Source organism: Hemitrygon akajei, chromosome 22 (genome assembly GCF_048418815.1).
Source record: "Hemitrygon akajei chromosome 22, sHemAka1.3, whole genome shotgun sequence".
Classification (NCBI taxonomy): Eukaryota; Metazoa; Chordata; class Chondrichthyes; order Myliobatiformes; family Dasyatidae; genus Hemitrygon; species Hemitrygon akajei.
This window is the reverse complement of record NC_133145.1, coordinates 41,729,514-41,756,762: the sequence shown is the minus strand read 5'-3', so window position 1 is coordinate 41,756,762 and position 27,249 is coordinate 41,729,514. Positions and strand designations below refer to the sequence as shown.

The 27,249-nt window shown below is 44.2% G+C and overlaps 1 protein-coding gene across 2 annotated transcripts; it reads right to left on the bottom strand.

The window, feature by feature from the left end:
- On the bottom strand, positions 1–26,984 carry LOC140714660 (L-xylulose reductase-like). Of its 2 annotated transcripts, XM_073026099.1 has the most exons (9): positions 26,794–26,984; positions 24,919–25,016; positions 17,092–17,246; positions 15,607–15,649; positions 12,044–12,143; positions 7,630–7,694; positions 6,326–6,443; positions 2,714–2,840; positions 1–1,221 (listed from the first exon to the last, which is right to left on the bottom strand). In XM_073026099.1, the coding sequence occupies exons 1-8, from the start codon at positions 26,843–26,845 to the stop codon at positions 2,737–2,739; spliced, it is 735 nt and encodes a 244-aa protein (XP_072882200.1). In that variant the 5' UTR covers positions 26,846–26,984; the 3' UTR covers positions 1–1,221; positions 2,714–2,736. The 2 variants fall into 2 exon arrangements, with proteins under 2 accessions (XP_072882200.1, XP_072882199.1); XM_073026098.1 differs by having other exon boundaries at positions 1–2,840.
- Positions 26,985–27,249: the final 265 nt, after the last annotated feature.

The following is a 27,249-nucleotide window of genomic DNA, read 5'->3' as shown; positions in this document are numbered from 1 at the left end:
TCCCAGGAACATCAGTGTTTATTTTTGTCTTGATTTTTCGTAATTTCTTAAATGCATTCATACAAGTTTGAAGATTTCTAATGATACATTCTGAAGCTGCAAACTCTTAACCCAAAATTGAGCTTTAAAATGAATTTCATTAAATATTGTAGTATACTCATTACCTTGTTTTCTTTATGATCCTTGTAATACATATGTTTTGATTACATTTTAAAGATTCAACTGAAAATAGTCCTTCATACCACTCTGGACTCTTCAGAATCAAGGCACTTGCGTTCATGCCAACTATCAAGAATCTATTTAGACTAATATCTTATCACCAGTTAGACAAGAATTGACATAAACACAACCCCAAAGTGCAAGGAAATGTAAATAATTCAAGCAGAATAATTTTTAAAGCAGCTAATGATTAGACAGTAACTACAGGATGCAGAGTAGTTACACTGCAAGTTTTCTGCTGCAGCATAACCTCAACCACAAAGGCTGAACAACACTATTGTGGCAATACTTCTGGAAGCACAAGACTGTCATATTGGTGTTGGATTCCAGTCCAGAAAATAAATCAGCACTACCTAAGATAAAGTGAAGAGTTTTGCAACCCAGACCAGTGTTTTTGCACTCACAATCTTGTTTGCTGTTTAAAGAAAGGCTGAAAGCACTGCATGTCAGTCCGTCCCTGTTTTACCAGAAACCCTTCTTACTATTTGTGGTTGCTGTGCCAAGTGTCATTTTACCTCCACTGCTGGCAATGCTAACAAACAACTTTAAGGAATAGTTCCTACTGGTTAAATCAGCATCTTCACATAATGCTTTACTTTCAGCTACACTGTTGCACCAGTTAGCTCTTGCTGGTTATGAGAAAGATGGTACTGCCTCCTAATGGAGCTATTGTAGCACAATCTGTAATGGAACAGTTACAGGGAATTGATGCAATACAGACATGACATTTTATAAGAATCAAGGACTTAATCACTTCTGGTAGTCCCCCCAAAAAGATCATTTTAAAGGGTTGCTTTTTAAAGTTTGATGTGTGGTCACCATATTGCTACATTTGACTGCCAGAATCAAAAAAGGCTTTCAATACATTATCTTACAGATCCCCTCTGTGCATTCTACAATAATGACTAAGCTTCTCTTTAGCTCTCACCTCAGGTCTCCGGCCCATTCACATCCTCCTTTGCCCTCCTACACTGTTTCAGAAGCAGCCTTTCCGGTTTGTGTCTGGGAGTCAGTTTAGGAAAAAAACGCAAGATCATTGTGTAACATAAACTCTGTTTTCCTCTCCACAGATGCGACCCAACCCACTGATTTCAGACAAAGTTTGATATATTCCACCCCCCTCCCCCAGACCATTTCTTGTGTACTTTAAGCCTCCTTCAAGCAAGTTAGCTCGGATTTAAAAATCAACCACTCAGATAAAACCAAAACCAAGTCTACGTCACTAATCCTGCTCTGCAAATTAAAGTGTGTGTATTATCTAATTATCATTTCTAAAGTCAGAGCTAAAACATTCATTCTCTCTCAAACTATGGGATTCATTGCCACATTGGAGCATGGGAGGCCAAGTCATTGGGTATATTTAAAGCAGAGGTTGATAAGTTTTTCATTGGGAAGGGCATCAAAGGTTACAGGATGAAGGCAGGGGAATGGGGTTCAAGAAAGATAATAAAGTCAGCCATGATGAAATGGTGGAGAATACTCAGTGGGCCAGGAAGCATCTATGGAAAAGAGTAAACAGTCAACGCTTTGGGTCGAGACCCTTCATTGGGACTGGCAAAGACAGACGAGGTCAGAATAAGAAGATGGGGGAAGGAGAGGAAGAAATACAAGGTGAAAGGTTAAACCGTAAGAGTGGGATGGCTGAAGTAAAGACCTGGGAAGTCATCTGGTGAAAGAGATGAAGTACTGGAGAAGGGGGAATCTCATAGGACAGCACAGAGGGCTATGGAAGTAGGGGAAGCAGGAAGATGGAGGAAATAGGTAGGAAAGGAGAAAAGATGAGGGGGGAAAATGGGAATGGTGAAGGGGGGGAAGCAATAACCACATTCGTGAAATCGATGTTCGTGCCACTAGGTTGATGGCTACTCAGATGGAATATAAGGTGTTGCTCCTCTAACTTGAATATATCCTCATCACAGCAGTAGAGACGACCATGGACTGACATGTCAGAATGGGAAGCAGAATTGAAAAGTTCCTCCAGTAATTTGAGTGTATTACTTTGACTTCGAACAGCTGCTGATTTTCTCTTGCTTGGGATTCTATTAATTGAGATACAGCAAGGAATTGGCCCTTTGAACAATGCTGCCCAACAATCCCCTGATTTTAATCCTAGCCTAATCACGGAACAATTTACAATGCCCAAATAACCTCCCAACCAGTACATCTTTGGACCATGGGAAGAAACTGGAGCACCCAGAGGAAGCCAACAAGATCACAGGGAGAATGTATGAACTCCTTACACACAGTGTTGGGAAATGAACCTGGGTCTCTGGTACCGTGAAGGGTTGTGCTAACTACAACACTACCATGCCGCATTAAAGACAGAAACTGAGAGAGTCATTCAGTTTGAACAGATGCATTAGAAAATCTGACACACTTCAGCAACATTATCGCACAAAGTTCCCAGGAATGAACAGTGAAATGTCTGAAGTGGGCTCTTTGCAATGTTAAAACCATTTACAACTGGATTAAACAGAATTTTTCTTTTACAAACCCGTAATTAGCCCATGAATTGTTTTATGAAGATAGAAATCCTCCATCCACAGGCAGAGTTACTCCATTTATCATTGCACTTTTGTCACTGAGGAGGAAGATTATTGCATTCACTACATCTTCAAGTTCTGCAAGAGGAATGAGGATAAAAAAAGTATTACTCTAAAATTTGTTGGTATACAATTTGATGACCTTTCCCCGTGAAGCGAAGATGAGCAGGAGTAGATTCAAAGGCTGTGTTCAGTGGAGTCCTACAAAGCTGAGTTCTCAGTCCTGATTCGGATGTCAACGTAGGAGTCATGACAAAGAAGTTTGAGAATGATATTAACAAAATCTTTGTCAAAGGCAGGTTGTGATTTACGAGCCTGATTGAATTTTTTGAGGATGAGGCTGAACACATTGATGAAGGTAGAGCGGTAGATGTAGTGTATATGGATTTCAGCAAGGCATTTGATAAGGTACCCCATACAAGACTTATTGAGAAAGTAAGGAGGCATGGGATCCAAGGGGGATCTTTGTGGATCCAGAATTGGCTTGCCCAGAAAAGGGAAAGAGTGGTTGTAGACAGTTGATATTCTGCATGGAGGTCAGTGCCTCTGGGATCTGTTCTGGGACTCCTACTCTGTGATTTTTATAAACGACCTAGATGAGGAAATGGAGGGATGCATTAGTAAATTTGCTGATGACACAAAGGTTGGGGGTGTTGTGGATAGTGAGCAGGGCTGGCAGAGGTTACAGTGGGACATTGATAGGATGCAAAACTAGGCTGAGAAGTGGCAGATAGAAACATAGAAAATAGGTGCAGGAGTAGGCCATTCAGTCCTTCGAGCCTGCACTGCCATTCTGTATGATCATAGCTGATCATCCAACTCAGAACCCTGTACCTGCTTTCTCTTCATACCCCTCTGATCCCTTTAGCCACAAGGGCCATATCTAACCCCTTCTTAAATATAGCCAAGGAACTGGCCTCAACTATTTCCTGTGGCAGAGAATTCCACAGATTTACCACTCTCTGTGTGAAGAAGTTTCTCCTCATCTTGGTCCTAAAAGGCTTCCCCTTTATCTCTAACCTGTCCAATCCCTTTAGAATTTTAAAAGATCCCCCCTCAATCTTCCAAATTCCAGTGAGTATAAGCCTAGTCGATCCAGTCTTTCTTCATATGAAAGTCCTGCCATCCCAGTAATCAATCTGGTGAACCTTCTTTGTACTCCCTCTATGGCAAGAATGTCTTTCCTCAGATTCGGGGACCAAAACTGCACACAATACTCCAGGTGTGGTCTCACCAAGGCCTGGTACAACTGCAGCAGAACCTCCCTGTTCCTATACTCAAATCCTCTTGCCATGAATGCCAACATACCATTCGCCTTTTTTACCGCTTGCTGTACCTGCATGCCCACTTTCAATGACTGGTGTACAATGACACCCAGGTCTCGTTGCACCTCCCTTTTCCCTAATCGGTCCCCATTCAGATAATAATGTTTTCTTGTTCTTGCCACCAAAGTGGATAACCTCACATTTATCCACATTAAATTGCATCTGCCATGAATTTTCCCACTCACCTAACCTATCCAAGTCACCCTGCAACCTCTTAGCATCCTCCTCACAGCTAACACCGCCACCCAGCTTCGTGTCATCCGCAAACTTGGAGATGCTGCATTTAATTCCCTCGTCTAAATCATTAATATATATTGTAAACTGGGGTCCCAGCATTGAGCCTTGCAGTACCCCACTAGTCACTGCCTGCCATTCTGAAAAGGTCCCGTTTATTCCCACTCTTTGCTTCCTGTCTGCCAACCAATTCTCTATCCACGTCAATACCACACCCCCAATACTGTGTGCTTTAAGTTTGCACACTAATCTCCTGAGAGAGTTCAACACAGATAAGTGTGAGGTGGTTCATTTTGGTAAGTCAAATGTGATGGCAGAATACAGTGTTAATGGTAAGACTCTTGGCAGTGTAGAGGATCAGAGGGATCTTGGGTTCTGAGTCCATAAGACTCTCAAAGCTGCTGTGCAGGTTGACTCTGTGGTCAAAAAGGCAATCGTGGGATTGAGTTTAGGAATCAAGAGGTAATGTTGCAGCTATATAGGACCCTGGTCAGACCCCGCTTGGAGTACTGTGCTCAGTTCTGGTCGCCTCACTACAGGAAGGATGTGAAAAACATAGAAAGGGTGCAGAGGAGATTTATACAAGGATGTTGCCAGGATTGGGGAGCATGCCTTATGAGAATAGCTTGAGTGAACACGGCCTTTTCTTCTTGGAGCGACGGAAGATGGGAGGTGACCTAATAGAGGTGTACAAGATGATGAGAGGCATTGATCATGCAGATAGTCAGAGGCTTTTTCCCTGGACTGAAATGGCTAACATGAGAGGGCATGGTCTAAGGTGCTTAGAAGCAGGTACAGAGATGTCAGCAGCAGGTTTTTTTATGCAGAGTGGTGAGTGCGTGGAATGGGCTGCCAGCAACGGTGGTGGAGGCAGATACAATAGGGTCTTTTAAGAGACTCCTGGATAGGTACATGGAGCTTAGTAAAATAGAGGGCTTTGGGTAATCCTAGGTAATTTCTAAAGTAAGGACATGTTCAGCACAGCAATGTGGGCCAAAGAGCCTGTATTGTGCTGTAGACTTTCTATGTTTCTAAATCGCTGATGGTGGAAGACATCTTTGAATTTACAGATAACCTTATATAGGAATTGCTTAGGATATGGAACCTAGCTTGGGCACCTTGGTCAGCATGGACAATTTGGGCCAAAGGGTTAGTTTCTGTGATCTATATTGCTAATACTCTGAACAAAATTCTACACAAAACAAACCAATATCATTCATATATAATTGTGTTCAAAAGGGATTACCAGACAGTGCTTAACCCTTAAAGCTTTTGCACATCCCTAAAAGGTGGATGTTAGGTCATAACTTGAAACTAAAATTTTAATATTGGATAGCTTTTGTTTTTTTATGAACTACACGAAGTGATTGCAAGGTTTTATTTAATCCTCAACCTGTTGTTCTGGGTAGCCGTCATCTTCAAAGTTTCTGGCACAAATATAGCCTTAATTTCTGCATTACAAACTTACGTCTTTGCAAAATACAAAAGCACAGTTTTGTCTATGATTAAGATTAAAAGATAATATATTTTAATTCAGGTAGTTTACAAGGCCCCGCTGAACTTTGAAGTTCAAAAATACTATTTGCCTGCTTTCTATAATATTTATTGGTAATTAAAATCTTTTAATCATGTTTAATCTTGTTGAGACACCAGCACTTATTTGTACTGGATTCAGAAGCCACCAATTATTAGAGCAATAGACAATAGGTGCAGGAGTAGGCCATTTGACGCTTCTAGCCAGCACCACCATTCACTGTGATCATGGCTGATCATACACAATCAGTACCCCGTTCCTGCCCTCTCCCCATATCCCTTGACCCCGCTAACTACAAGAGCTCCAGTCCTGCTAGTTTTATAAAACTGGAGTAAATGATGCCCAATACACACCCAGACAAATTCATGGTTCATGTTATGGTCCATGATAGCTGTGGTCAAGCTGTATCAGGTCTGTGAATACACCTCAGAGTGAACATCCAAAGTGTCAAAATTATCCTTGTCACTTGCCTGCAAACCGGCCCATTGGGATGCGAGACAACATTCCTGATGCTTTTACTGGCTCACTCCATGCAATCCGACCCATTGCAGTCATCACCACTGTGGGGTTCACGGCATTCACTCTTATCTGTGCCAGATTCAAAAATGCTGCTTTATTACAACATAAACTAGGTACTTTTAAATTTTCACCTTTAAAATTCCAGAAATCCCTTGCAAAATGAACAAACTGAGAAATCTGAACCACATCTGTAAAGTTCAATATCCTTGCTACACGGTTCATTTTTCAAATTAGTCCGTACAATATTGTGGTAATTGCTATTAACTCTTCATACCATGAAAGATAAACATTAGTTTCAGAAGTAATCACAGGAAACTGCTGAAGTCCCTCTGCTGGTGAAATCATACTAAAATACATCCTCAGATGGCCCAAATAGTCTAGATGCACCATCAAGAATGGTAGAACATTTCAGCAATCTGTGAAGACCTCATTTTCATTTCGACCTCAAGATGGCATGAAGTATTTTCAAACTAATTCAGGTTAAACTGGTTTCTATAGTAATAATAAACGAGCTCTGTTTGGAGCAACAAAGGACAACAGGTGACTTGACAGAGGTGTAGAAGGTTATAAAAGGAATAGACAGAGTGTACAGACAGCACTTTTTCCCCCGTGTGGTAATAGCCAATACTAGAGGACTTCCATTACAGTAAGTTCAAACCACATCAGGGGCATTTTGTTTGACACACAGAGTGGTAGGTGTGGATGGTGACAGAGGCTGATTCAACAGAGACACTTAAATGACTGTTGAATAAGTAAATGATGTAACAAAAAATGGAGGGCTATGGGCTGCGTAGGATGGAAAGTTTAGATTTATTGTGGAGTTGGTTACATTGGTCAGCACAATGTCCTGGGTCGAAGTGCCTATACTGTGCTGTACTGTTCTGCGTGCATTCTACATTAATAATGCACTTACATGAACATGACATCCAAGGTTCAATTACTGGGCCAATGGAAGTGATGTTCCACGTTGCTGGTTGGTTCAAAACCACATTTTAGTTTCATTTGGTTTAAAAACTCCATTTTGAAAACAGGATTAGTAGATCTAAGGAAATGTGTTCCATGAGGAAGTTAGTAAATATTAACAAACCTGAATTGCTATTAGATGGAAGAAAAAGCTCCCATGTCAAGATACATCAATAAACAGGGTGATTACAGTTAACCTTTTCTGGCTAGATCTCACTAGAGCTTTCGGAGAATTATTCACAGTATCAGATAATCATTTCCATGCTCATTGTCTGGTCATGTCAGTGCTTACCTTGTGTGGTCCCAGCTCAAATGCCATCACTTTTGTTAGCATATCAACAGCTCCTTTTGAGGCACCTTAAAAAGCAGAGAAAAACAACAAGTAACCAACATAGTGAGCGATTGATAAAACACAGGAGGAACAATATTCCAGTTTTGAAAGTTTGATATAGAAACATAGAAAATAGGTGCAGGAGTAGGCCATTCAGCCCTTCGAGCCTGCACCGCCATTCAGTATGATCATGGCTGATCATCCAACTCAGAACCCTGTATCTGCTTTCTCTCCATACCCCCGATCCCTTTAGCCACAAGGGCCATATCTAACTTCCTCTTAAATATAGCCAATGAACCAGCCTCAACTGTTTCCTGTGGCAGAGAATTCCACAGATTCACCACTCTCTGTGTGAAGAAGCTTTTACTTATCTCGGTCCTAAAAGGCTTCCCCTTTACGGAAACAATCCTTCTGCATCTAGGAGGTACAGCAGCTGATTGAAAAAACAACAGCCAGCACTTTATGGCCAATTACTATCTGGTGCATGACTAACATGAGGCTTAGGACTACAGGGAGGCAACTTGATCAAAAAGGTTTAACAAAATGCTCATCCAATGGTTGAAGTGTTTAAAAGCTGCCTCTGTTAACTTGTATCTAATTTGAAGTCAGTGAGCCCATGAAGTAATGGTTGTTAACAATGGTTGATTAGGTAACAACTATGGGGGTTACTGAACTCCACCTATACAAGCACTTCGACTGGCCTGAAGCTCCCATGAGCTAGAAGGCAAATGCAGGAGGGACTGAAATGTTTAGAAGCAGCAAGGACTACTTTGTGTAGTTTCTGCTAACATCAGCATAATTGTTGAGGGATGTATAATGAAACTGTCCTTCAAGTCACTTTAGTAAATCTAACTGGGAAGTGCATTTCCACTTGAGGTTTATCAGCTAGGGTTCAGACCCTAGATGTTTTTCTCCCATCTCTCTCTTCTCCTTTAGACTATTGCACATCTGCAGGACACTAAGTAATATTGTCAGTATTCATGTTAACACAGTCTTTTCAGAATACCCAGCTTCCACAATGGTGGCCTGAACAGCAGCCACAAGAATACCCAGAAAAAAAAGTTATGAGGTTGCGTGTAAATATGAATTATAGACAATAGGTGCAGAAGTAGACCATTCGGCCCTTTGAGCCTGCACCGCCATTTTGAGATCATGGCTGATCAATTATTATCAATACCCAGTTCCTGCCTTGTCCCCATATCCCTTGATTCCCCTATCCATAAGATACCTATCCAGCTCCTTGAAAGCATCCAGAGAATTGGCCTCCACTACCTTCCGAGGCAGTGCATTCCAGACCCCCACAACTCTCTGGGAGAAGAAGTTTTTCCTTAACTCTGTCCTAAATGACCTACCCCTTATTCTCAAACCATGCCCTCTGTTACTGGACTCTCCCAGCATCTGGAACATATTTCCTGCCTCTATCTTGTCCAATCCCTTAATAATCTTATATGTTTCAATCAGATCCCCTCTCAATCTCCTTAATTCCAGCGTGTACAAGCCCAATCTCTCTAACCTCTCTGTGTAAGACAGTCCAGACATCCTAGGAATTAACCTCGTGAATCTACGCTGCACTTCCTCTACAGCCAGGATGTCCTTCCTTAACCCCAGAGACCAAAACTGTACACAATACTCCAGGTGTGGTCTCACCAGGGCTCTGTACAAATGCAAGAGGATTTCCTTGCTCTTGTACTCAATTCCCTTTGTAATAAAGGCCAACATTCCATTAGCCTTCTTCACTGCCTGCTGCACTTGCTCATTCACCTTCAGTGACTGATGAACAAGGACTCCGAGATCTCTTTGTATTTCTCCCTTACCCAACTCTACACCATTCAGATAATAATCTGCCTTCCTGTTCTTACTCCCAAAGTGGATAACCTCACACTTATTCACATTAAACGCCATCTGCCAAGTATCTGCCCACTCACCCAGCCTATCCAAGTCACCCTGAATTCTCCTAACATCCTCATCACGTCACACTGCCACCCAGCTTAGTATCATCAGAGAATTTGCTGATGTTATTTTCTATGCCTTCATCCAAATCGTTAACGTAAATGGTAAACAGCTGTGGTCCCAATACCGAGCCCTGTGGCACCCCACTAGTCACCACCTGCCATTCCGAGAAACACCCATTCACCGCTACCCTTTGCTTTCTATCTGCCAACCAGTTTTCTATCCATGTCAATGCCTTCCCCCCGATGCCGAGCTTTGATTTTACCCACCAATCTTCTATGTGGGACCTTATCAAATGCCTTCTGAAAATCGAGTACACTACATCCACTGGATCTCCCCCATCTAACTTCCTGGTTACATCCTCGAAAAACTCCAACAGATTAGTCAAGCATGATTTACCCTTGGTAAATCCATGCTGGCTCAGCCCAATCCTATCACTGCTATCTAGATATGCTACTATTTCATCCTTAATAATGGACTCTAGCATCTTTCCCACCACCGATGTCAGGCTGACAGGTCGATAATTCTCTGTTTTCTCCCTCCCTCATTTCTCAAAAAGTGGGATAACATTAGCCATTCTCCAATCCTCAGGGACTGATCCTGAATCTAAGGAACATTGGAAAATGATTACCAATGCATCCGCAATTTCCAGGGCCACCTCCTTTAGTACCCTAGGGTGCAGACCATCTGGACCTGGGGATTTGTCAGCCTTCAGTCCCATCAGTCTTCTCATCACCGTTTCCTTCCGAATGTCAATTTGTTTCATTTCCTCTGTTACCCTATGTCCTTGGCCCATCCATACATCTGGGAGATTGCTTGTGTCTTCCTTAGTGAAAACAGATCTAAAGTACTCATTAAATTCTTCTGCCATTTCTCTGTTTCCCATAACAATTTCACCCAATTCATTCTTCAAGGGCCCAACGTTGTTCTTAACTATCTTCTTTCTCTTCACATACCTAAAAAAGCTTTTGCTATCTTCCTTTATATTCCTGGCTAGCTTGTGTTCGTACCTCATTTTTTCTCCCCGTATTGTCTTTTTAGTTAAGTTCTGTTGTTCCTTAAACATTTCCCAATCATCTGTCCTCCCACTCACCTTAGCTCTCTCATATTTCCTTTTTTTTTAATGCTATGCAATCTCTGACTTCCTTTGTCAACCACTGTGGCCCCTTTCCCCCCTTTGAATCCTTCCTTCTCTGGGGGATGAACTGATTTTGCACCTTGTGTATTATTCCCAAGAATACCTGCCATTGCTGTTCCACTGTCTTTTCTGCTAGGCTATCCGTCCAGTCAACTTTGGCCAGCTCCTCCCTCATGGCTCCATAGTTTCCCCTGTTCATCTGCAACACTGACACCTCCGAGCTGCCCTTATCCTTCTCAAATTGCAGATAAAAGCTTATCATATTGTGATCACTACCTCCTAATGGCTCCTCTACTGTGAGATCGCTGATCAAATCCTGTTCATTACATAACACTAAATCCAGAATAGTATTGTCCCTGGTCGGCTCTCGTACAAGCTGTTCCAAGAATGCATCCCGTAGGCACTCTACAAACTCCCTATCCTGTGGTCCAGCACCAACTTGATTCTCCCAGTTCACCTGCATGTTGAAATCCCCCATAACTACTGCGACATTACCTTTGCCACGTGCCAATGTTAACTCCCTATTCAACTTGCACCCAATATCCATGCTACTGTTTGGTGGCCTGTCGACAACACCCATTTGGGTCCTTTTGCCCTTACTGTTCCTCAGTTCTTTCCACGCAGTCTCTACTTCTCCTGACCCTATGTCCCCCCTTGCAAAGGACTGAATCTCATTCCTCACCAACAGGGCCACCCCACCCCCTCTGCCCACATTTCTGTCCCTACGATAGCACGTATACCCTTGTACATTCATTTCCCAGGTCTGATCTCCCTGCAGCAATGTCTCCATTATCCCAACAACATTATAGTTACCCATTCGCACCTGGGCTTCAAGCTCATCCGCCTTATTTCTGACACTTCGTGCATTCAGATATAGAATTTTTAGCCCATTTCTCCTCTCTCTGTTTGAATCGCTGCCTATTGTGCTTAACCCAGCTCCCCAAACTCCCACTTTGGCTATACGCCCCTAGAATTTTGTTGTCCTTCCTAAATTTACTTATTCTTTCAACACATTTAACTCCATGTTCCGTCAGACCATCCCTCTGTACATGAGTCCTCCTTATCACTTGTTCCGCCCCACCTTCCTCTACTACACACTTAATTTTCCGGAACCGTGTAGTCCCCACCTGTCCTTTATTCTTCCTCTCGCTATCCTCTCTCACATTCTTAACATTACAAAATAGTTAAGGACACACGATACCATCAAGTTTACCTCATACATGAAATAACCAGATTGAAATCAAAGCTACTTTTCAAAGAGTAAAATAGTTGGACTGTGTAACTCACAGTATAAAGCATGATCTTTCAGTGCACATTGGGATGCCTGGCTTGAAACGTTCACAATGGATCCACCTGACCCACGGCATTTCATTCCTTTTGCAATTATCTTGGGAAAAAAATTAATGATTACTGCACTTAATATCAACAAGTTACTATACACTACAAAGGCAGAACAGTTTTCAATTGTTATTTTGACGTGGCAGAGGTTACCCTGAAGGTAACTTTATAATTACAATCAGGCATCTGTAAAAGGTGCTGTAGAATATGAAAGACAGTATCAAGAATGTACAGGGTTTAAATAGTGCTAGATGCATCAATGTGGAGGATGGTTCCAGACTTACTCAATGACACGTTGACAAACACTGTTGCTCTGAAGCTGTCGGGAGTTTTTGGGAGCAACATGCTATCCCATCTTTGCACAGAGGAAGTCCAATTTGCACTGCAAGAAGTCACTGTGAGCAATACCAAATGTTACTACGTCGGAGCATCACTGAGTAGTTCCACTGCAGCCAGTGGTGAGTCAACCAGAGAGACCACCTGCACACGATAAATATGTCACTCTGAAAACTCAGCTGTTACAGACTTTTGGACTGTCTGAGTTTGAACAAGCAAAACAGTTGCTCTCCTTGCCTGGCCTGGGTCATAACAGGCCTTCAGAACTAATGGACCACATGCTATCTTTCCTGGGCAATCACGCTGCTTGCTTTATTTTTAAAGATCTCTTTACACAACAAATGCCTGATCACGCTTGCAAAGTCCTTGCTTATATTACCTGTGAAAGACAACAGGGAACTTGCTAAAATGGCCAATAGTCTATACTCAACCAGGCAGAGGACCATTATTCCTCTTTCTTTCCGCCTCAATAATCTCTGTCAGCAGAGCCTCCAGCAGACTCACGGCCGTGGCCCCGGCGTAGACAAAAGCAGGTCTATGCTTTTATCATGCACACTTCAGCACCAACTCCAAGTGCTAAGCACCATGCAGCCTCGACAGTGCGGGGACACCACTTGTGAACAGCATGGCTTTCAGTTGCTGGAGGCATCTATTGTTTATTATGGACGCCCTTTCAGGACGTTATTTCCTATGCGGCACAGGTGCCCAAGTGAGTGTGCTGCCAGCATTGCCCATTGATTATGCGGCAGAGAACAACAGACCGGACATATGGGACACAATGCACAACAGTGGATGGCATTTAAACATGGCACTTTGTCTTGGCTAAAGTTGCCAGCCCTCTGCTCAGCGCAGATTTCCTGCACGCCTAAGGGCTGTTAGTAGATCTTAACAATTGCCGGCTATGGACGCAAAGTAAGTTCCCCACAGTGACTGTCTTGTGTATGCACCACCAGATGTGAATTCACTCGCCTGCTGGGCGAATTCCCAAACCCCACCAAGTCACATTTTCTAGTACAGTGACAAAAAACGGGGGCTAAGCATCACATTTCCACAACTAGCTGACTGGTCCATGCCTGTGCACATAGACTGATCTCAGAAAAGCAGGCCAGCATGAAGGCCGAGCTTGCTAACATTGAAGACCTTGGCACTGTACGTAGGTCAAATAGGCCTTGGGCTTCACCCCTCCACATGGTGCCCAAGTCTGATGGTGCTTGCCATCCACACAGCAATTACCGCCACCTTAACAAGGCCACCACCCCCGATCATTACATGGTGCCATATAGTCAAGTCTTTTCAGCACATTTAGCCAGAAAGATAATTTTTTTCCCAAAGTGTATTAAGTCAAGGCTACCAGTGCCTTAGTCAGGTGCCTGTGTGTGCTGAGGGCATTCCCAAAACTGCTATTAAAGCCCCGTTTGGCCTGTTAAGAGTGTGTGCATGCTGTTTGGGCTGAAAAATGCAGAACAGACTTTCCAGCAACTAACAGAATCTGTGTTAAAAGATTAAAATTTGCTTTTTGTTTTTCTATACAACATACTTCTCGCCAGCACATCTAAAACCGAACAATTATCACATCTCCACACATCTTTCAAGCAATCAAGCCAAAGTGGGCTAGTTATTAACCCACACAAAATGCTGGTGGAACGCAGCAGGCCAGGCAACATCTATAGGGGGGAAGCACAGTCGACATTTCGGGCCAAGACCCTTCGTCAGGACTAACTGAAAGGAAAGATAGTAAGAGATTTGAAAGTAGCAGGGGGAGGGGAAAATGCAAAATGATAGAAGACCAGAGGGGATGGGGTGAAACTGCGAGCCAGAAAGGTGATTGGCAAAAGGGATACAGAGCTAGAGAAGGGACCGGAGGCCTAGGGAGAAAAAAAGGGGGAGGGGAGCTCTCAGCTTCACCCCACCCCCTCCGGGGTGCAAAAGATTTCAGGTATGGTGAATTCCTACAACCATTTCATTCCACAAGCTGGTGAGCTTATGCTTGCTCCCCTTGCATAGTGCCCTTAAAGGCAGTGCCCCTCTTCATATGCTTGAGTGGTCAGTGGACACGACCAGAGCATTTGAAAACACCAAATGAGCTTTATCGAACGCAAACCTACTGGCGCACCTGCTTCCCAATGCACCTTAGGCACAAACAATTGTTTGGAGGCGTGTGGAAGCCGCTAACCTTCTTCAGCCGGCAGGTCCTTGCGCCCCCACCCTCCCAGCGTGGAAGTGGAGTGCAGCCTGTGTTGTGTGTCAGCAGGCAAAAATTAATTGTCGTGTTCGGGCACCAGTAGCACTTTTCAACATCCCTGAGCGATGGTTTGATAACGTCAATGTGGACCTGGTTGGTCCTCTCTTTCCCTCCCCTGGTTTCAGGCATCTCCTTACCATGATGGACTGAGGTTGTCCCTCAAGTGTCGATGATGTCTGCGAACGTGGCTCAGGTATATAACAACACCTGGGTCGCTCTCTTCAGCACTCCATCTGATATTTCTTCCGACTGGGGTCCCCAATTGACGTCAGACCTCTGGGCCACAGTAGCCCAAAACCTTGGCATTAAATTACATAACACCTCAATGTTTCGCCAGCAGTCAAACAGCCTGTGCAAGGGGTTTCACCGCTTCTCAAAGGCTTCTCTGCGGGCCTCCATGACAGATGATTGTGGGCACAATCGTCTCCCATGGGTCCTGCTGGGGCTCAGGGGATTTATTTATTTATTTTTTAAAACACCTATTCCTATCTCTATCATGGTCAGCAAACCCCTGACCGAGCCAGAGCTGCCTGTTGTTACAGCAACCAAAGCCCATGTGACCTGAGACAAGTAGCTCGTATGAGCTCCAAATGCACAATGCCAGTTTTGGTAAATTCAAGGGGACTGGGGGGGTCTTTGCGTTGGGTGGCAGATGACACATTGTTAGAAACTGTTCTACATAATTCATAAACACCATCATAGAGTTATTGCATTCACTCAGTGTAATGGCGTCCGTGTAAGGCAACTGCTTTTGTTTGTTTGTAATGGAAGTATAGGGCTGTTAAGCACATAAAATGATTCTTACATTTTTATTCACAAAATCCTACATGGTTCCCTCTTGACTAAACCCCAAGTCATCTTGAGTTTATCTCAGAACTGAAACCAAGCAAAGATCTAACAAATAACTATAGCACGGGTCCAGTGGTGCACTTACCTGTCCAACATGCAACACAGCTTTCACATTAATATTAAATATTCTGAAAAATAAAAAAGAACATTCACTATCAGAATAATGAATGAAACTGACAGATATAAAACACATCCTACTGGTGCCTGAACACAACAATTACCCCAGTGCTGAAAATTATCAGTTCAGCTTTCAGTTATCATATTTGGAGTTCAAACACACGAGGTTCTGCAGATGCTGGAAGTCCAGAGTAACATGCACAAAATGCTGGAGGAACTCTGCAGGTCAGGCAGATCTATGGAAATGAATCAACAGTAGATATTTCAGGCCAGTCCCTTCATCAGGACTGGAAAGGAAGGGGGGGGGGGGGGGGAAAGGTGTCACAATAAGGTGAGAGGGGGGAGGAAGAGAAGTACAAGATGATAGGTGAAGCCAGATGGGTGGGTGAGGGGGGTGAAATAAGAAGCTGGGAGGTGATAAGTGGAAAAGGAAAGGGCTGGTGAAGAAGGGACCTGATACGAGAGAAGAGTGCAACATTGGTGAAAGGGAAGGAGGGTCAACAGGGGGAGGTGATAGACAGGTGAGAAGAGTGGAGGTAAGGTAACGATGTGTTTTGTGGTGGAGTCACGTTGAAGATGGCAGAAGTTGCGGAGAATGACGCACTAGTTGCTCAAACAGAGCAGTTACATGGGATAACACTCAAAACAATGACTTCTTCAGGATGCAACCTATGGATCCACTTACACTAGTGTACCTACCAACTCGTGTTAAGCTTAATTAATACCTGCCTGCCAGCACACCCAGCTACCCCAATACCACAGTCACCGCTGAGCATTCACATTGTTGTTATTCTGCCTTGATCATCACGTTGAATGTGTCACGTGCTCCACCCACTGCTGTGATCTGCATATGGTGTGATGAATAGATCCCCACTGCCACATAAGGAGGGGAAAGGTAGATGGATTTGGAAGCAACAACAGAAGTAAAAAAGAAACACATTCTCAAGCAGAAAAATATCTTCCTATATTCATACACATATTCCTACCAACAGCAAAACAAATATGCTGACTGTAGTAAACATGAATAAAACACTGTCTTTCTGCCTCACATCTCACACTGGCTTCCCTTGCGCTAACTTCATCCTTTATGGTCAGGTTTAAATAAAAAAGAATATACAATACTTTAAAATGTAATGTTCTGCAAATCATTTTTGAAATAAATATTTTAACAAATAAAATTAAAACTTAAGTGATTATAAAACTTGATTTCTCCAACCTTGGTTTAAGCTGAAACTCAAAAACACCTCAGACAAAGCTCTCAACAAAAGTTTTTCCATGGCTATACATTGATAATACATCCAAAAAAAAATCACAATCGATCATTAAGTGACATGAAATTACATCTACAATTTTTATTTAGTTGCTGGGGAAAATAAATACTGGATTTTCAACCGTACAAGCGAGAGTAATTAATGCTTAATCAGATTTATCATTTAAAGATATTGTCACTCACTTATCAACTGCTTCCTGAGTAACTTCCAGGAATGGTTCCAAAATGCCAATTGCAGCATTGTTCACCAAAAGATCTACCGGACCTACATCTTTCAGTGCATTTTCTGTGGCTTCCCAGTTACCCAAGTCCACACAGATTGTCAGCATTTTGGGACACTGAAAGACAAAAACAATCTTTAAAAAGGGAAACCTAGCGTAAACAATGCAGAGAAAACCATTTCACAGTTTAGATTAACAATAGAAAATGAAGTTCTGTTCAGTGAAGTTAGATAAGGTTGAAATTAGGAATACAAGGTAAAATAGTGGTAAAGCCAAAACTGCAAGTCCATACTATTAACCTAAAATTAAGCTCTTAGTTGTGTGTTTAGAGGTGGAGGAGGTCAAAGGCTAATACAATTAACTGCACATACTACTGCTTGGTTCTTTCAGTGCAGGGTCAAAGCAGCGGTGTGCTAAAGAGGGACTGAATGATTTCAAATTCAGACCACTGCTTTACAAATGAAAGACTGACATGGAAAAAGCAAGTTCCATTTATTTGTATGGTGTCAGGACCTTACAGGAAAATAACATGCAGCAAAATTTAGTTACTGTTAAGATTTTAGCATTAATGGTTTTCAGAATCAGAATTATCATTACTGACAAATGTCGTGAAATTTGCTGCAGAAGTACGGTGCAAGAAATAAAAATTAAGTGGCAAAAGTAAATAGTGCTTAAGATGAATAATTTCAGAAATCTGATGACAGAGGGGAAGAAGCTGACTGTGGGTCCTCAAGCTTGGACCTCCCTGATGGCAATAATGAGAAGAGAACATGGTTCTGATAGTGATGGTCCTTTGTGATTGATGTTGCCTCTTGAGGCATCACCTCTTACAGATGCCCTCACTGGAGGTGGGGGTGTGCCCTTTTGCCCATCATGGTACTGGCTGAGTCTACAACCATCTTCAGCCTCTTGTGATCCTAAGCATAGGAGCTTGTTACAATGACACTCAATCAGCGAAACTATCTCAGCCCTGTACACCTCATCGCTATCTTAGATTCAGCAACAACAGTGGCGTCACTGGCAAATTTACAGAAGCCTTTAAGCAATGCCTAACCACACAGTCATGTGTGTAGAGAGACTAAAGCAACGGGCTAAGCACACATCCTTCAGGTGCACTTGTATCGATTGTGTGCGAGATGTTTTTACCAACCCATACTGACTGTGGCTGTCAAATAAGTAAGCCAAGTATCCAGTTACAAAGGGAGGTAGAGAGACTCAGATTTTGAAGTTTGTTGAGTAACAGCAAGGGGATGATGATGGTGAACACGGAGCTGTAATTGATAAACAGCAGCCCAACATATGTAGCTGTTGTCTCGGGGCTCCATAGCAGAATGAAGAGACAACGAGATTGTGTCTGCTGCAGTCCTGACTGACAAATCATAGCAGGTCTAGATCTTTGCTCAGGCGGGAGTTAATTCTAGCCATGACCAACTTCTCAAAGCATTACATCACAGTAGAAGAGTGCGCTACTGGTTGATAGTCATTGAGGCAGCTCACTCTGCCCTTCGGTATAATTGATGTCCTTTTAAAGCTGGTGGGAATGTCCGGCTGTAGCAGTGAGTGGTTGAAGATTTAAGCCAGTTGGTGGGCACAGGTTTTCAGTACTCCGTGAGGAACACCATCAGGGCCTGATGCCTTGCAAGAGCTCATCCTCTTGGATGTTCTGACATCGGCGTGCGAGGCAGAGATCACAGGATGCTGTGGGGATTCAGAGGCAAAGCATTATCGTCTCTTTCAAAGTACACGTAAATAGTGAGCGATGCATCACTGCCATTACTGCGTTTAGGTTTTCCCTTATAGAAATTCTGTAACAACTGCCATCTATCTGATTGCGTTTCTACCTTCACACAGAATAGTCTTTTTGCTTTCATAATGGCCTTCTCTAGGTCAAGTCCGGACTTCCTGTAGGGTTCTAGATCGCTGGTCATGAATGCTGAGATCTAGCGCTTAGCAGATGCAAATCACACACGAAATACTGGAGGAACTCAGCAGGCCAGGTGGCATTTATGGAAAAAAGTTCAGTCGATGTTTCGGACCAAAACCCTTCGGCAGGATTTTCTCTTGTTCGTGGGCAGATGCAAATCTCCTGATTCATCTAGGGATTCTGGTTTTGGAAAACCCATTATGTCCTCGAAGCACACAGATCTTGATGAAGGCCGTCACAGCTGTGGCATATTCTTTCAGATTCAACATTGTTTTATGTCACTTCAGTACACAAGTGTTAAAGAGAACAAAGTAATTACTACTCCGGCTCCAATGCAGCAAAAAAAAATGCAGTAAGATTAAAAAACAACACAATAATAATTTAAAATGTAACGCCCTGGCAAAGGTTTCACTGCTAATGTTGTAGGGTATTTCATGTAATGGTCTTTCTGTAGAAGCAGTGTTTGTGTTATGGTTAGAGATAACGGGTGCTTTGGAATGTGAGCCATCCAATCAGAAGAGAAGGCTGGAGGAGCGGGGTTTATTTTGTGCCTGACACTGGTGTGGGCTTTTGTCTTTGTTTGGCAGGAAATGAAGATAAAAGATGCTGGAGAGAAATAGTTGTAGGATTCCATCTGGTGGGAACTGTGATTCGATGGAGTAAGGTGCACGTGTCTACTGAGGATTGGTGAATTTGACTTTTGGAAGAGTTAAGCTCCAACCTATGCACATTTGACTGTTTAAATAGTATAATGGGCCCTTTTTGTCTTTTTCTTTTCTTTACCAACCCTTTACTTAAGTTAGTTTTCCTAAATATACTTGCTTTTTTCTGCGCTCTGTTATTTCCTAGCAACGAGTTGCAGCAGGGCAGCAAATCACACAGCATTCACACAAGGTGGAGCTTGGGTGGGAGAGACATTCCAATCTCACGGATTTGGCAGGACTGGAGTGCGTGTTCCCCAGACGTACGCGGTCGGAGAGCGGTGGGTCTTTCGGCACTGAGTTGGGAGTCTACCAGAGAGGGCTAATGAGCTTTTTTCTGAGATGCCCAAGAAGAAAGGGGGTTCAAAAAAAACCCAATAACTATAAATATCCACACAGCTTGATTAAATTTCAATAAAGTGGCACTAGGCACAGGAGTGTATGCACATAAGATTCCTGACAGGAAATGATAAAGTAGTGACGGTTGTGGGTGTGGAGGGGTGGAGGTGTTGATCAGCCTTATTGCTTGTGGAAAAGTAACTAGTTTTGAGTTTGGTAATCCCGGCAGGACTATATAGCCTCTTCTTTCCTGATGGGTGTAGAACAAACAGTCCACGAGCAGGGCGAGTGATCCTTCCTGATGTTACTGGCCCTTTACCAGCAGTTTTCTGTATATATGTCCTTGATGGCGGGTCGGTTGGTGCCCATAATGCGTTGGACAGTTGGCTATCCATTGTAGAGCCTTCCTCTCCGCTACAGTAGTTTCCATACCACACAGCAATGCCGCTCGTTAGGATGATCTCTTCTGCGCATCTGTAGAATGACACGAGTATAGACATGCTTTGGCCGGCTCTCTAAATCTGAAGATTAATCCTCGTCCACCAAGTCAAAGTAGTCCTGTAAGTGCTCCCCTGCTTCCCTTGACCACACTTTCAGTATCTGCCTATATGCTGACAGTAGAACAGCTTTGCCAAATCACCAGTGTGCAATAGCACAATAAGTGTTCTTGATGGCGGTGTAACAGTGATAGAGAGTGTGCACTCATCTCGACTTATAGATAACTTGTTGGAGATATTTTGTCGGAGACTTCTTCAAGCTGGCCCCGTGATGATCAGGAAGGGATCACAGTGTGCTGTCTTGTAACTGCTGATCACAATGGCAGCTTGAAGTCCATATGATTACAAGGTTTCCATGAGGCGGCACAGCACGGCAGCAGCGGCCTTTCAGACTTGGTGTTACTTTAATTTAATTTTCTATTTTAAGTTTGATACACAATTTTCGATTAGGGCACATGGATAACAGAGCGGCTATCTACCATCGCCAGATACTACTACAATACAGAGATCGCCCAAAAACAAACCTTCACAAAGATCTGCTGGCTGAATTACACGACGTCGGCTTGCTGAGGGGAACGGGCCTACATTCCTCGGACTTGCCTGATGCTGGGAGCCGGAGATGGAGATGGAGACGTCGAAAGCGATGTGTGAAGAAGCAGAAGCGAGGTAAATGGGCAAGGGTCCATGCCAGGCTAAAAGCAAACCCTAGCCGGCCGGCTCTCCCATCCATTCTGCTCTCCAATGTCCGCTCCCTGGGCAACAAAATGGACTACATCCAACTCCAACGTAATACTCGACGAGAATACAGAGTTTGCTCCGCGTTTGTCTTCACAGAGACATGGCTCACTAATGGGATTTTGGACGCTGCCATCCAGCTAGACGGGCTAGCTTTGTTTCGTTCGGACAGGGATGCAGCTGTCTCCAGTAAGACTCGCGGCAGTGACTTGTGTGTCTACATCGACACGGAATGGTGGAGGAACTCTATGCTGGTTTCCAGACACTGCTCATTGCTAGTGGAGTTTGTGGCTGTTAGATGCAGACCATTTTATTTGCCACAAGAATTCACCTCTGTCCTTATATACGGTGTCTACATTCCCCCCAGCGCTAATGCTAAGGAGGCACTCTGTGAACTGTATGGGGCTATTAGCGAACTGCAGAACGCACATCCTGATGGTCTGTTTATTGTCGCCGGTGATTTTAACCACGCAAACCTTAAGTCCAGCAGTATGTGGACTTTGCAACGAGGGGGGAGAACGCATTGGACCTGGTTCACACAAACGTTCCCGGTGCGTACCGGGCAGAGCCCCGCCCCCACCTCGGATACTCAGACCACATCTCTGTTATGCTAATCCCGGCATACAGACCGCTCACCAGGCGCTCCAGACCAGTTCAGAAGCCAGTGAAAACCTGGTCAGCAGCAGCCATCTCTGCTCTTCAAGACTGCTTTGAGCACACTGACTGGCCACACGTTCAGGGAGGCTGCAACCGATGGCGACTCTACCAACTTAGAGGAGTACACAGCATCAGTGACCAGCTACATCAGCAAGTGCATTGATGATGTTACTCTGTCCAAGACCATCACTATACGTGCCAACCAGAAGCCATGGATGACCACATAGGTGCCTGCGCTGCTGAGGTCCCGCGACTCCGCCTTCAGAGCAGGTGACAAGGCAGCTCTAACAACAGCAAGGGCCAAACTGCCCCAAGCCATCAGAGGGGCAAAGCATGCACACACCCAGCTAATCCAGTCACTTCCAGGACAGCGGCGACACGCAGCGCATGTGGAAGGGTATCCAGGACATCACCAATTACAGGACAACATCACCTGACTGTGCAGGTGATGCCTCCCTCCCAAATGCGCTGAATAACTTCTACGCCTGGTTTGAGACGGAAAATGACATGGCGGCGAGGAAGTCCACCCTTCCTAGAACCGTGGCCGACATGAGAAGAACCCTGTGCAGGCAACATCCCTGGTAGAGTGCTCAGAGGATGTGCAGACCAGCTAGCAGATGTTCCCACTGACATCTTCAACATCTCCCTGAGCAGCGCCACCATTCCAACGTGCTTCAAGGCCGCCACCATCGTCCCCGTGCCGAAGAAGTCTTCAGTGTCCTGTCTAAATGATTACCGTCCCGTTGCACTTACATCCATCATTATGAAGTGTTTCAAGAGGCTCGTCATGAGGCATATCAAGATCCTGCTGCCCCCCTCACTGGACCCCCTGCAGTTTGCATACCATCCCAACCGCTCAACAGATGACACCATTACCATCACCCTCCACCTGGCCCTAACCCACCTGGACAGAAAAGACACATACGTTCAGATGCTGTTCATAGACATCAGTTCAGCATTCAACACAGTCATCCCTCAGAAACTGATTGGAAAGCTGAGCCTACTGGGCCTGAACACCTCCCTCTGCAACTGGATCCTAGACTTCCTGACTGGGAGACCTCAGTCAGTCCGGATTGGGAGGAGCATCTCCATCATCATCACACTGAGCACGGGGGCTCCCCAGGGTTGCGTGCTCAGTCCACTGCTGTTCACTCTGCTGACCCATGACTGTGCTGCAACACACAGCTCGAACCATATCATCAAGTTCGCCGATGACATGACCGTAGTGGGTCTCATTAGCAAGAACGATGAGTCAGCTTAGAGAGGAGATGCAGTGGCTAATGGACTGGTGCAGAGCCAACAACCTGTCTCTTAATGTGAACAAAACAAAAGAGATGATTGTTGACTTCAGGAGGGCATGGAGCGACCACTCCCCGCTGTACATCGATGACTCCTCGGTAAAGATCGAAAACAGCACCAAGTTTCTTAGTGTTCACCTGACAGAGAATCTCACCTGGTCCCTCAACACCAGCTCCATAGCAAAGAAAGCCCAGTAGCATCTCTACTTTTTGCGAAGGCTGAGGAAAGTCCATCTCCCACCCCCCATCTTCACCATATTATACAGGAGTTGTATTGAGAGCATCCTGAGCAGCTGCATCACTGCCTGGTTCGGAAATTGCACCATCTCGGATCACAAGACCCTGCAGCGGATAGTGAGGTCAGCTGAGAAGATCATCGGGGTCTCTCTTCCTGCCATCACGGACATTTACACTACACGCTGCATCCACAAAGGAAACAGCATTATGAAGGACCCCATGCACCCCTCATACAATCTCTTCTCCCTCCTGCCGTCTGGGAAAAGGCTCCGAAGCACTCGGGCTCTCACGACCAGACTATGTAACAGTTTCTTCCCCCAAGTTATCAGACTCCTCAATACCCGAAGCCTGGACTGACACCTTGCCCTACTGTCCTGTTTATTATTTATTGTAATGCCTGCACTGTTTTTGTGCACTTTATGCAGTCCTGTGTAGGTCTGTGGTCTAGAGTAGCTTTCTCTGTGTTGTTTTTTTATTATTACGTAGTTCAGTCTAGTTTTTGTACTGTGTCATGTAACACCATGCTCCTGAAAAACGCTGTTTCATTTTTACTATGCACTGTACCAGCAGTTATTATGGTCAAAATGACAATAAAAGTTGACTTGACAGTGGAGAACTCCCTCAACAGATGGAATGGATGACACTTGACTACCAGATGCCTCAAGCTGGAGAAGCAGGAGACAGAACGCAACACCTGTCCACCACTGTAAGTTATTGTGAAGGGAATGGCACTGGTTTTGCCTTTACCTGATGCCACTGTCTGGGCCACACAGTCCTGTGCCTAGTGTGGGGATGAGCATGTCTCTGTGAAGTGGAGTACACAACAGTCCCTGATGTCCCTCTGGTACTGCAGACTTTCTCTGAGGTCTTCAATTTTAATTTCCTGACACTGTGCATTAGCCAGTAGGATGGCAGTGGGGGGGGGGGGGGGTGAGGGCCTCAAGGTCCTGCATTTCAATGTCAGCTCTCAAACGCTACATTGGGAGATTAGAACTGAACATTAGGTTACTCTATCCACAGCCAAGTGCTGCTCACAGCACAGGACACCTCTGCATCATACAGACTATTAATTTTATTATTTCAGATCTACAGCATATTAAGAATTTTGCTTTAAGTTAAATGCAATTTTACTCTCCAATGATTTCAAAGTAGTGAGAGACAAGAGAAACTGGAAACAGCACAGAAGATGCTGGTGGAACTCAGTGGATCAAGTAGCATCTATGGAAGGAAATGCGTAGTCGATGTTTCAGGTCAAAACTCCATCTATTCCACACTCAAAGTGCTGTCTCTCCATTTCCCTCCGTTTATGCTGCCTGAAGTGCAATCCCTTCACCAGGATTCAGAAATTGTTCACAACAGATGGTCAAAAGAAACCCTATGCTATCAATTTCATCACCTTACCTCCTGAACAAGGCTGTCCAAATCAGATTGTGTCCTGGTTACTGCAATAACTTCTGCACCACATGCCAGTAGGGCCTTTGCAGTGGCTCTACCGATACCTGCAACACAAACAAAATTTAGCTTTGGAAAAGTTTGGTTCTCAATCTCCTGGAAGCAATATCTGTAGCCAAAGTATAGTCCAAATAGTCCATTCAAAATGTCTTCCCCCCCCCCCCCCCTCGCAACACCATTCAAAAAAAGTCAAAAATTCTCCCCAAAAGTTTGGTAATACTTTGGAAATAAGATAGATTTGTCTGGACTACAAGACTTAGAAAGATGTAAGGATTTAAAAATGTTTTATTACAAAGACAAAATTAAACCATTAATTTTACCATGAACAAGGATATATAAACCACAATGTTTGTCAGCACAGCGGCACCACAAAGCTGTATGCTCAGGCCCCTGCTCCACTCGCTGTACACTTCATCATGCCATATTCACATTTGCTGATAATCGGCTGAATCAAAGGTAGTGATCAATTAGTATGCCCGCAAGAATATGAACCCCTGGGTTGTTTATGGTGATATACATTAGTTTGAAAATAAATTTACTTCGAACTTTAATTCGGCTTATAAGAGGGAGACTGAAAATGTGACTGAGTGGTGCTACAACCACCACATTACTCAATGTCAGCAAGACCCAGGAGCTGATTATTGACTTCAGGAGGAGGAAACCAGAGGTCCATGAACCAGTCCTAAAGGAGGATTGGCAACTTTAAATGCATCAGTGTTATTTTGGAGGACCTGTCCTGGGTCCAGCACTTAAGTGCAATTACAAAGAAAGCACAGTAGTGCCTCTACTTCATTAGGACTTTGTGAAGATTCAGCATGACATCTAAAGCTTTGAAAAACTTCTATAGATGTGCGGTGGAAAGTATACTCTATCGACTGGCTGCGTCACTGCCTAGTAGGGAAACACCAATGCCCCGAGGCTGAAATCTTACAAAAAGTAGTGGATATTGTCCAGTCCATCATGGGTGAAGCCAGCCCCATAATTGAGCACATCTACACAAAGTGTTGTTGCAGGAAAGCGGCATCCATGATCAGGGACTTCCCCCACCCAGGTCACACTCTCCTCACGGCTGCCATGTGGTACAGGAACCTCAGGACTCACACCACCAGGTTCAGGAACAGTTATTACCCCTCAACCATCAGGCTCTTGAACCAAAGGGAATAACTTCACTCAATTCCACTTGCCCCATCATTTAAATGCTCCCACAACCTATGGACTCACTTTCAAGAACTCTTCATCTCATATTCTTGAGATTTATTGCTTAGTTATTTGTAAATATAATTTCTTTTTGTATTTTTACACTGCTTGAACGCCCAAGTTGGCGCAGTCCTTCATTGATTCCATTGTGGTTATTATTCTATTGTGGATTTGAGAATGCCCGCAAAAAATGAATCTCTGTGTTGCATAGGGATACATGTGTATGCTTCCATAATAAATTTACTTTGAGCTTTCAGATATAGAAAACAATTACCTCTTACTGGTGGGACAGCACCAGAATCTTTGAAAGAGTTTGAAAAGGAACCGAAATCAGCAGGGGGAAACAAACTGTGGCTCTGAGTTCACAAACGGGGCAATGAGTTTATCCACTCATTGTGACCATTACACTCAGAAAAGTACAGGAAGGAATCTCTCCGGTGGGGCCACCGAACCCACCGGACCTCCCCTCTTCGAGCGGGAGTCTGCCTTTCCTTCCAGGAGTCATCGACCCACTTCTTCCGCAAGTTTGAGACTCTACCTCCTCTCCAGACTTCGTCGACCCTGTTCCCCGACCGCCAAACACTTGGTACAATTTAAAGACTTAAGGCTCAGTTGAAGGTTCCTCACCTTTACCAGCGCCCGTTACTAGGGCACGTTTACCGGCAAAACTCAGCTCCATTGCACCGAGATATAGAATAATCTCCAAATCACTCCGCAGAAAATGCGAGAATCCGCAGCGCAGGCGCCGTCTGCTCAAATCCGCGGATCTTCGCACCAGCTGCCCGGCGCCTGTGGTGAACTACATATACCTGTCTGACTGCTCCTGTGGCTCCTCCCACAGACCCCTGTATAAAGGCGACTGTGGGCTGCTGCTCTTCCTCATTTTCCCCAGGATGTAGTGTTGTTTATTCTTCGAGTCAATAAAAGCCGATATCTCGTTTCCTACATCTCAGCGTGAGTTATTGATGGTGCATCAGCACCACTGGCCAAGTTTCCTTCACCACCCTCACCGGGTGTCGGCCAACCCGCTCGGCTCCCTCCTACCAACCACCTCGGTTCGTTCCCCAACCCTCCCTCCCTCCC

Bases quoted from the DNA above. Each gene is read 5' to 3' on its own strand.
- LOC140714660 (XM_073026098.1), bottom strand. From the start codon at position 26,845: ATGGAGCTGAGTTTTGCCGGTAAACGTGCCCTAGTAACGGGCGCTGGT. The intron at 25,017-26,793 runs GTGAGGAACCTT...TTTGTGTTGCAG, and splicing joins AGTAACGGGCGCTGGTAAAG to GTATCGGTAGAGCCACTGCA. The intron at 15,650-17,091 runs GTGAGTGACAAT...TTTATTTTTCAG, and splicing joins ACTCAGGAAGCAGTTGATAA to AATATTTAATATTAATGTGA.